The sequence below is a fragment of the Lithobates pipiens genome, unplaced genomic scaffold (assembly GCF_037356315.1).
Source record: "Lithobates pipiens isolate NorthernLeopardFrog02 unplaced genomic scaffold, aLitPip1_a1.2 Scaffold_13, whole genome shotgun sequence".
Taxonomy (NCBI): Eukaryota; Metazoa; Chordata; class Amphibia; order Anura; family Ranidae; genus Lithobates; species Lithobates pipiens.
Window position 1 is genome coordinate 245718523 of NW_027507718.1, and position 11577 is coordinate 245730099.

An 11577-nucleotide genomic window follows, 5' to 3' on the forward strand; every position below is an offset into this window, starting at 1 on the left:
GGGCACTGCCTGGCACTACACCTGCTCTACACTTCCTGCAAGAATAGAACCCAGAAATGTGCCAAAACATTTGTGAGCGTATCTGTGGATCCAGAATTTTTTTGACTACCTTATCCCCAAAGTAAGGAGCCTTTCTGTAAATGAACACTGAGTTGTTAGGGAGTACTGGACCCAGTATTTTTTCCATATTCAATAACTTCCAATACTTCCTAAAAATGGCCTTTACCTCTCTATACTGTGTGTGGAAATTGCTTATGAATCCCCATTCATGTTTGCTATCCACAACTCTGTCTCTTCCTCTTAAACTGTCATGGTTATGCAGTGATCTTCCTCTGGTTGCTTACCTCCCCTCATGTGTTCTGACTAAGAGGCCAGCCCCTTCCACCTGGTGGTTTTTATAACCTCTCCTCTAAGCATGGCTCCACCCCAGGCCCTATAAGGGAACCCTATATTAACCTGTGCACTGCAAGCCAACAGTGCTGATCAACCATTGTGTATTCATTGTGTGTTTGGCTTCCTGCTTGCCGTGTGCTCTATGTTTGACTCTGTTACCGACCTTGGCGTGTTCTCAACGATTCCTGTCTGCTTGTGACCTTGACCTTTTGCATGTCCCTGACCATCCCTGTCTGCCTGTGACCCTGAACCTTTGGCGTGTACTCTGTTGTTCCTGTCTGTTAGTTGCCCTGACCTCTACCGTATCCCCTTACTATCCTTGTCGTTCCAGTCTGCTGCTTCCTTCTCCTGTAGTCTACTGTGAACATGAGCTGTGAGACCCTAGGGGTCACGACCTGGAGCCAGACTGCAGCGAAGTCCATCCTTACCAGTGGAGGCTCTAGTGAACACCCGCTGGCTCTTAGACTCCGCGCACTGGGGAATCTATGCTCCAGCTCCCATTGGGATCTGTGTTTATTGATCCTGTAGACCTGTGTCCTGAATCTCCCTGGGTACAATCCGCAGCAGTCAGTCCTAAGGTCAACTACCTAGTGGTGCACTTCCGACTCCTATGGAGTGCATCTGTCACCTGGTCTTAGCTGACCTGACATAAACATATTTCTTGAGAAGTCTGACCAACTTCATCTATCGCCTTATCCAAAAAGGATACTTTTCAACCTTTTCCTACAAAGCATTCGTTTATGATTTGTGTCTGGGAAGTATAATCTGTATCCAAAGTACAATTTCTCCTTACTCTCATGAATTGTCCACTTAGGACATTTCTTAACCACAGGGGATGGTATCCACTGTGTATAGATAAATATAGATAAAAGCTATTCCTATCCGTTGGTTTAAAGAATACTTTAGTGGTTATAACATCACTGTACAACATTATAGTGACATCCAAATAGTTAACATGATCCTTACTCCAGTGACAACACAATTGAATATTGTTATTGTTCATATTTAGTCCTTCAGTAAATTCTCTTACTAATGTTTCAGATCCAACCCAAATAAAGTGTAGGTCATCAATAAATCTTTTGTAGAAGAGAAGCTCACTTCTTCTCCTACCAAAGATAAACCTATCCTTCCATTAGCTCATAAACAGATTAGCGTGACTTGGTGAAAATTTGGCACCCATTGCTACACCTCTCTTCTGTGTATAGAATTTACCACCATACCAAAAAAAATGATGGGATCAACAAAAATCTAACACCAGCCCCAAGAACTTCTTCTGTTCATAGGGAAAGTCATCTCTTTGACTTAATGCCCAATTAAAGCGGTTGTAAACCCACAAATAAAAAAAACCCTGCAAGACAAAAGCATAATGAGCTAGTATGCATAGCATACTAGCTCATTATCAAATACTCACCTTAGATCAAAGCCCCCGCAGTGGTCCCAGTACACAGCTCGCTGATGACGTTACTCCCTCACATGCGTGTGGGAGCTGCTGGTAATGGCATACTAGCTGAAGCAACGGCACAAACATGCCATTGCTTCAGTGTACATGTGCCAATGACATTGGCACATGCTGATACAGGTGTTATCTCCTAAACCGTGCAGGTTTAGGAGATATCCGGGGTAGCTACAGGTAAGCCTTATTTAAGAGCTCACATAGCATTATCATGTTGAATCATAGTATATGGTGATGCTACATCAGCTGTAACTAAAAACACATTTGATTGTTCAGAGAGTTATCCAAATTTGAAACCAAATGAATTTTTATGACCAACAAGCTTAGGCCTAAAGGTATAAATGTCAAATTAGATTGAAATTGTTTCATCATTGACTGTTAATGAGTCGCATGTATACACATTTTATATATACACCCCTATACACAATTCGAGTCATGCAGAGATAGCTATTAATTACACCACTTTCATCAACTTGCATACAGGAATATATTACGAATGGGGAGTTATTGTGTGAGATTGAATCACCATTCATCTTTTTATTAACACTATAAAAATTTGTTTTATTTAATTCTAAATTATTTAAATGTGTCAACATTTTTAGAATTTTCGTTTATTTAACATAGATTTGCGAAGCTGTTTGCAAAGCAGCACTGTAATGTTAATGTGTTCTATTTTTATAATTTTACATATCCATGTTTATCTCCAATTTTATCATTATATGTAATAATGTTTTTTTTATATGTAATGGAATGTTTTTAGTTACATGTTTTCTTTATATATAACAGGATGACATTTTTTAGCAGAGCACACGTGAGTGGTTGTGAAAATAACCACACTAATATGAAGTTATTTTATATTATAATTTTAATCAGACAATGTATAGACTCAGTTGAAGATATAACATCGGATGCATTATAGATCTACTGCTCAGTGATTAATATATATATATATATATATATAGTTAATATGTGAATAGCAGCTGTTCAACAACATGCCTTTAATGGAATAATGATCTATAGAGTTCTTGCTTCATTGTGTTACCTGTTGCTTTACTGATGGGATCCTGTTATGTCTAATCCTGATTAGTGCAACTGAGAAGATACAGGGTAAATGCTCTGTTGACAGCTCATAAATAAAGTGAGCTGTGCAGTGTGGCCCCGCCCTCTGATGAAGTTGATGATGAAATGCGTTAGCTGTGCCCACACTGCCACCTATTTAGACTCACGATTGTTGAGCTCTACCCGGGAATTACCGCAACTGACACCAGCTAGGAGCAATGAGAGTGATACACTCGATCTGATGTGCTATTATCTACGTGCTTATATGAATTTTACATTTTGTAAGTGCAACTTTTTGGGGGGTCATTTGAAAATAAAGCTTATCAAACAGTATCATGTTATGAGATTGCATTCCCCATATGTTCACTAATATTGCGAGGCTGCCAACCCACAGTGAGAGCGTTGCTAGAAAGGAGCATCCTATTCTTAAGGACTAGTCCAGCTGTGGATCCGCTGACCAGAGGAGGTTCACTTTCAACTATTACAGTAGTATACAGATGGCATGGATTATCAGCAGTGTGTCAGTGCTGCTATGAAGAATTCGGGATTGTTATCATGATTTACCAATATATGGACGGAGTTATCCATTACCTAGCTCTGCTAGTGCTTACATTTGCTTACATTTCTTTGGATTCTTAAGCATTTTTCATATATGAATTACATTATTATTCATTTTATAGTAACGGCTTTCTATTTACTGAAATATTAGACTATTCCTGAGCACTGAGGTGAAGTGGACTTTTTGCTATTTGCGATTGTATACTTTCTTGTTTAGAATCATTCATCAATGGTTCTTAGTATATTGTCTGATATACAGTTTGCCAAAGGAGGGTAGAAGTATAAATCTATATTTAAAAAAAACAGAGTAAAAGTCATGTACAGTTTTAAAACTACATAGACAAACCAGGCAAATAACACAATAACAAGACCATTACTAAACGAAAAAATAGTCAAAAATGTGCAGATGTACTGTACAGTATATGATTAAACAATGAGAAGTACATTTTTATATTCAGCAAAGATAAATGTCAATCTACCCAAACACTTTAAATTCTATTTTATTATGTGGCTTTCAAAAATGTAGTGCTCTTAGGTCATGAATATGTAATGTGTGAGTGAAGGGATCAGGAGTTCATGACAAACAGAGTTCAGGGGTCAGGAACATTTCAAACACACAATACAGAGGTAAACATTATATAATGTACAAGGTACAGACCAGGAGTGTGTAATGTACAAAGTGCAGGAGTTAGGAGTGTGTTAAGTACAGAGTGAAGGCGTCAGGAGTATGTAACCTACTGAGTGTAGGGGTTAGCATTGTGTAACATACAGAGTGCAGGGTCAGGATTCTCTAACATATAGAATGCAGGGGTCAAAATGATGTTATATACAGAGTACAGGGGGCTGGGAGTGTGTAATATACATAGTGCAAAGGCCAGGGGTGGAAGTAATGTACAAAGTGCAGGAATCAGAAGTGTATAATGTACAGAGTGCAAGGGTCAAAAGTAAAAGTAACATATAGACCAACAAATGAAGTGTAGGGGTCAGAAGTATGTAACATATACATCCACATTCGAAGTACTGTATATAGAACCCAGTGCACAGCATCCTCTATGATTTATTACACCTCTTTAACCTTAGCACAGCAGAAGCCCGCATAAGGCATTTCAACAACTCTCTCACACACACACACACACACAAACACCCGCATACATACACCCATACATTTACATATATATGCACACTTACACCTACGTGCATACGTTCCTTGTCCCTACTCCTGCGAGATGGAAAGATGGAGACAGCAGTCCTGAAAAGCTCCATGATTGGCTTTGCCCTGTTTAAGGACACCCTTCTCATGTGTATACAGAATAGGGATGAGCCGAACACCCCCCGCTTCGGTTCGTACCAGAACTTTCGAACAGACCCCACGTTCGTTACGAACGTTAGAACCCCATTGAAGTCTATGGGACTCAAACGTTCAAAATGGAAAGTGCTAATTTTAACGGCTAATATGCAAGATACTGTCCTAAAAAGGGTTTGGGGACCTGCCTCCTGCCCCAGGGGACATGGGTCAATGCCTAAAATGTTTTTAAAAATTGCCGTTTTGGCGGGAGCACTGATTTTACTGACAATGAAAGTGAAAAAAAAAGTGAAATATTCCTTTAAATATGGTGCCTGGGGGTGTCTGTAGTATGCCTGTGAAGTGCCACGTGTTTCCCATGTTTAGAACAGTCCCTGCACAAAATGACATTAAACGGAAATAACACCATTTAAAACTGCTTGCGGTTTTAATGTTATATCTGGTTCCTGCAATATGGTTGAAAATCATTGAGAAAAATGGCATGGGTAGCCCTCCCTGCCCATTACCAGCCTATTTGGGTCTTGTACGCATATTAAGGGGAACCCTGTACCCATATTAAAAAAAGGAAATGCGTGTGGCCCCCAGGCCCTATATACTCAGAACAGCAGTATACAGGCGGTGCAAACAAGACAGGGACTGTGTAGGTTTGTTGTGTTAAGTTGAATCTGTTTGTAATTTTCAACTGGTACATTTTTAAAGTGTAGCTCCAGTCAAAAAAACTATTTTTAAGCTTTTTGGAAAACATAGGGAAGGGTTATCACCCCTGTATAATTTGTTTTGTCGTCCATCTTTTTTCATCTCACTTGCTGCTGTCTCCTTGCGTTTGCAAGTAGGAGATGTTTGTAAGTTGGATGTTTGAAAGTAGGGGCCTGCCCTATATGCTCTGCAGAAATGGCGGAACAAGGTGTTGGTTTTGCCACAACATTGTAAGCCCTCAAAGTGACTCTTGGTGGGCGCTGGAGCACCCTGCTGTGAACGATTATATCAAGAATTGTAATTACATGCCATTGTTGAACAGTGGTAGAAAAATTGACCTTTGGTGGTTGTGGTGCTGGTGCCACAACACTATAAGTCCTCACCGTTACTCTGGGTGGGCACAGGAAGGGGCCCTCCTGTGAAATATTATATCAAGAATTGTAATTACATGTCCCTGTTAAACAGGGGCAGAAAAATTTGGCCTTAGGCACTGCTGCTGGTGCCACCACACTGCAACCTCTTCCATATACTCTAGTTTTTTTGCTGGAATTAGCCCTGCTGCAAAGCATTGCATCAAAAATTGTACTTAAACGCCCCTGTTAAACAGGGGCAGAAAAATTGGGCCTTAGGCTGAGGTGAATATCGCGGTGTATACTGCGGTCAGGGCACGCAGACAATAACCAGAAAACAGCAGAGATAAAGGGGTATATACAGATGTATACTGTGCTGTGCCGGAGGCACACACAACTTCCAATAACTCCTGCAGATGGCAATTGGGCTCAAATAGAGAACAGCTATGTAGGTGGATTATAGCGGTATGTACTGGGTACAGAGCACGCAGACAGCACGCACTATCGCCTAACACTACTGACTGCAAGCTCTATTATTAAAGATAGATCACTAGCTATATAGGTGAGGTGAATATAGTGGTGTATACTGCGGTCAGGGCACAGACAATAACCACTACACAAGAGCAAGATAGGAAATCAGCCAAAAACGATCGGTGTGTACTGTGTTGAAGGTACACAGAACACCCACTGCTTCAGATGCCAACACACTACACGAGGCCGCCTCAATGGCGGCCTTATATAGTGTGGGGCGTGCACTACACAGCCTGAGCTATGATTGGCCACAGGCATCCTGCCTGTGGCCAATCATGGCTCTCCTCGCTGCTGGCGCTGCGATTGGCCAAGCATGCGGGGTCACAGTGCATGCTTGGCCAATCATGAGCCAGCAATGCACTGCGCCATCGCAGTGCATTGTGGGCCGTGAACGCCACACGAATTTTGACGCGAACGGACCAAGAGTTCGGATTTCGCCGAACGGACGAACAGCCAATGTTCGAGTCGAACGTACGTTCGACTCGAACACAAAGCTCATCCCTAATACAGAATAGCGGCTGCCCAGATGTTTTATGTCAGCCAGACACAGCAATAGAGAATATGCACAGGAGTAGCATTGGCACCCAGGCACCAGGCAAGAGCCCAGGGTACCTGATGCTAGTGTCGTCAATGATGGCCAAGATCAACAGAACAATTGTGATCAACCTGTTGCTGACCCTTGTTGTAATGTATATAGGATACTAATTACTATCTTGTTCAAATCATTGCCGAGAAAGAAAGATACCGGTAGGTATATGGAACAGACAGTTAGTAACTAGTGGAACTTTCAATAATTTAGTTTGATTTCTTATGTGCTGTACTTTTTCAGAGCTTTCTTCCAAAGTTCAATTTAGTTTAAACACAATTCAGAGAAATTGCTCAAATTAACATACACTTTTTTTCTTTTATTTTGTTTTTAGATAAACAAGATCATCGGAAACAACTGTTCTCAGGAACCTTGTCTTCTTCAATAGGTAACCAATGTTTCTGTTTTTTTTTGTCTGTTATAAATGCCTATCAATTCTGTCTCTTTTTAAGGCTCACTTTTTTATCTAAGGCACACCCATACTTACATTGTGGTAATGTGCGGTAAAATACAACACATTGCTAAGGTATAAATAAGCCTTAATAGTTTTGGGTAAAGAAAAACAACTGTGATTTCATACCGTGCTAAACACAATGTGAAATGATTAATGAATACAATGTGATTAAATAATAAAATATGAATTAATAAATATAAATGAATAATGTTAATATAAATTAACAAATAAATACATAAATGAATAAATGTCCAATACTACACCATCAAATAAATGATCCCACACATGACCCTGATGAAGTCTGATGCTGCTGACGAAACGCATCGGGTCCTGTGATAGGTGCCACATCATTTCCACCACTTGTTGGAGCGCAGGTGGAACGCGGACGGCGTCCATGTCATTTCCTATGAACATGATTTTATTTCCTGCTTGTAAATGTGACCTGTAGTTTTAATAAATTACCCTTTTGAATGTTACTGCACTATGAGGATCTTCTGTACTTTTCTTCTTGATTCATATACCATATCCATTTGGTGATCATGCCTATCTTTGAGCTGCTGTTTCTGGATATCTGTTTGCTTCTCTGGTTTTGACTAACTGTCATGGGTGTCAATTCCATCCACTGAGTAGGATACTTACCTAGAAGTTGGTGGAAGGAGAAACACTTTTGGAGACACTCTAGTTTATTGTTTCTCCTCGTCACATTTGATGAATTAGAAGACCCAATCAGTACTTTTGTATGGGATCATTTATTTGGTGGTGGACTAGTGGACATTCATTTTTTTATTTATTTATTTATATTAACATTATTAATTTAAATTAATTTATTCATTTATACTTTTATTTTTTAATCACATTGCATTTATTAATCATTTCACATTTATGTGTTTAGCGTGGTATGAAATCACAGTAATTCGATTTTGAGGCTTTGAGCTTTACTATCTGCTGCTTGATTTATATATTATTCACCCATCACATTGCACTGTGTATCACATTGTTTAATATAATTTCCAGGGTACGCAGCTGAAAGGGGTTTGTAGATCCCTTTATACTTTTTTTCTTAATAGTTTTAGTCCCAGTGCAAAAAAGTATCATGGTATACCAAGCCACGCTTAAAGTAGAACTATAGGCAAATCGTTTTTTTTTTTTTAATTTTAGATATATTAAGGGGAGGTCATAACCCTTGTCAATTTATTTTTTGTCATCTGTGTCCCATTAGGAAGATTTTCCTTCACTTCCTGTCCCATAGCCAAAACAGAAAGCGAGAGAAAATCCATGCACATTAAGGGAATCCCTTGGAGTCCTCTAGATCATCTGAACTAGTGTCCCTACTGGAAGAGTTCCCCTCTATTACTTTTCTGGGGACAACCTAAAATGTGTGATTTTATTTTTTACTTACTTTCAATGATAATGATAAACAGGACAAATAGAGAGGATGAATCTCTACTGAGGTGCAGGCAGCAATAAAACCTGATAAGTGTTCTAATCGCTCTCCACTCAATATAAAACAAAAGAAAAAGTTTTGCTTTTAGTTGTACTTTAAAGTCTACGTAAGCTTTTTTTTCATATAGAGAAGAATTATTAAAACCCCTGTTAGCCAGAAAAGTTAAAAAGTACTAAAAGTCAGATATAGAAAAAAAACTTTTGATTGATAGGTTAAATGACAGAATAAGGGAAGAGGAGCTAGAAATCAGAAACACAAAAAAAGTCACCTCATATAAAAGGCAAATGATACAGACTCATTCTGTATAATCTCCTGGTATTTTCCTCTTTGATAACACATTATCATCCCACTCTATTGTATTTTACAGAGAGACACTAGTACAGAAAACTCTGGATTTTAAACAGTGTGAAACACTGACCTATCAGTTTATGCCAGCTTTAATTAATCTATGTACTTTGACTTTTTAACCCACTGTTCCGCATCAGAAAATGTCTATTACACCATAAATAAATGATTGCCTCAATAATTATACTTCAAATTTATATTATTATAATATGATATTCATCATTTTCTATTCAAGCAGACATATTATCATTTTTGCTAAAGTGTATTTTAGAGTATAGGATTTGTACGCATTACAGATTTAAAGGAAACCAGTCATGGCAGAAATATAGTGGCAGTTGTTTCTGATCTATACGTTTTAAATTGTAGTTGCCCAGCTAGCATGTTAATTCAGTAGCTTCAATGCTTTCTACCTTGGAAAACTTTTCAGATTGGGGGACGATTCATGTAAAATGGAAAAATATAACAATTCTGACTCCCACTGTTGTATTAGTGACTTTTCCCTTGCTGAGACCTCTATGCCTGGCCTGTATAAGCAGGTACAATAGCCGCGGATAGGCTTTGTCAGCTTTGCTGTGCCCCTCTTCCCTTCACACACACTTACATAAAGACACCAGTCCATCCAGTTCCTATTTGTGAGTGTCTACAATTGTCCCTATCCCTGTACATTGTGTCTCATTAAGTTGCTTGTCTATTTATTTAAGGTACCCATATAGTGCCGTCAATTTACGCAGTGCTCCACACATACATCACACACTCACATTGGTCCCTACCCTCAAGGAGCCCACAATCCAAGGTCCTCAAATAACATTAATATACTAGGAACAATTTTTGGATACCATAGGATACCCACGCAAGTACAGGGAGAACATGCAAACTCCAGGCAGGTAGTGTCTTGGTTGGGATTCCAACTTCTAGGTAAGTTTTATACTCAGTGGATGGAATTGACACCCATGGCAGGTAGTCAAAACCATCAAAGCAGACAGATATCCAGAAACAGCAGCTCAAAGGTAGGCGAGAGTACTACCCACTACACCACTGTCCAACCCTTACCCTTGAGTCCTACATTTACAGTCTTCTCTCCCATCTCCATGCACTTACTTTACTACAATGAGAGCAGTGGGAGTCATTGGCTGCTGCTACTGTCAGTCAAATTCTGTGAGCAGAAAGTGGGGGTGGGGCCCAGCCACACTGTGTGTGTCTATGGATACACAGCCTTGCTTGGGAATACCATACATCTGTGCCCACAGCAAGCTGCTTGCTATAGGGGCAGACACAGAAGGGAAAGAGCCAAGATCGCGAACAGGGGACGCCAGAAGAAGTGGTTTGGGGCCATTCTCTGCCATATTATTGCACAGAGTAGGTGAGTATAACATGTTTATTATTTTAATAAAAAAAAAAAGTGGTTGCATTTAGAAACACTTTAAGTTGATTATATTAATGCTGTTTTTGATAAACTTATGGTGACGATAGTGATGATATTGATTATTGTTTATTTTTGACTAGGTGGTTTCGAACCAAATACAAGAAATGAGGATATATTGATGAAGAAGGAAAACTATCAATTCCAAAGTGTAAATCTTTTAAAGCAAATGATTTGTCTCTGTGGATTTTTAGATCATGAATTTTAAATAAATGTTATAGTCATAACTTGAATATTAAAGTTTATCATTTATTTACTACAAGATAAACGACCAAAAACAGATGTAAAGCGCAGTTGTTCAATTTTTATAAAAAAGGAAAAAAAAGACCCTTGGCGTGGAATAATTTTTTATCTCTCAGTTACTGATAACCTCAGAGAAGTTATTTTCTGCAATCTTTGCATTTATCATTTTCTGTAAATGTAAAAGAGCAGACCCAGCTTTTTCTCTTCTTATGTTTGATATTGGCTAGAAAGCTATAGTAGTTTTCAAAGCTAATGGGTCTGAGCAGAGATTCAGGGAAGAAAACAGACACACCAGGGCGTGCCCAGCTGGACTAATTTATCAGAGATAACATAATGAACCGGAGAAGAAAGTATTTCATATCTTTTCTTGGCTGAGACTTCACTCAATTAAAATGCAAACACAATTAAAATGAACAAAATTATTAACATAACAACTTTATAAATGGTTAACTTTTTAAACTTTTTTAAACTGTGTATATAGCCAATTTTTTCTTAAAGTGAAGTGGTTCTAAAGCCTAGACATTTTTTACCTTAATGCATTCCCTATCTAGATCCAGTGCTGAGCCATCTGTAGCTGTGCTAGTTTCTCTCTCCTCACAGATTCAGAGACAGCAACTGGAGCCATTGGATAAACCAATTAACGTAGTAATTGAAAGTTAACACTCCACATACAAATGTATACTTGTGGATCAGCCCTGTGGCAAAATGAACACAAAATATTCACAGCTTTGCTTTATTTTCC

General features: G+C 38.9%; 1 protein-coding gene across 1 annotated transcript in view; it reads left to right on the forward strand.

The window, feature by feature from the left end:
* Positions 1 to 10825, forward strand: part of GC (GC vitamin D binding protein) — a 202612-nt gene extending 191787 nt beyond the window's left edge. Inside the window, exons 12-13 of the mRNA XM_077476444.1 lie at positions 7264 to 7317; positions 10676 to 10825. Coding sequence (XP_077332570.1) covers positions 7264 to 7317 — 54 coding nt within the window. The 3' untranslated portion in view covers positions 10676 to 10825. The remainder of the gene's footprint in view (positions 1 to 7263; positions 7318 to 10675) is intronic.
* Positions 10826 to 11577: the final 752 nt, after the last annotated feature.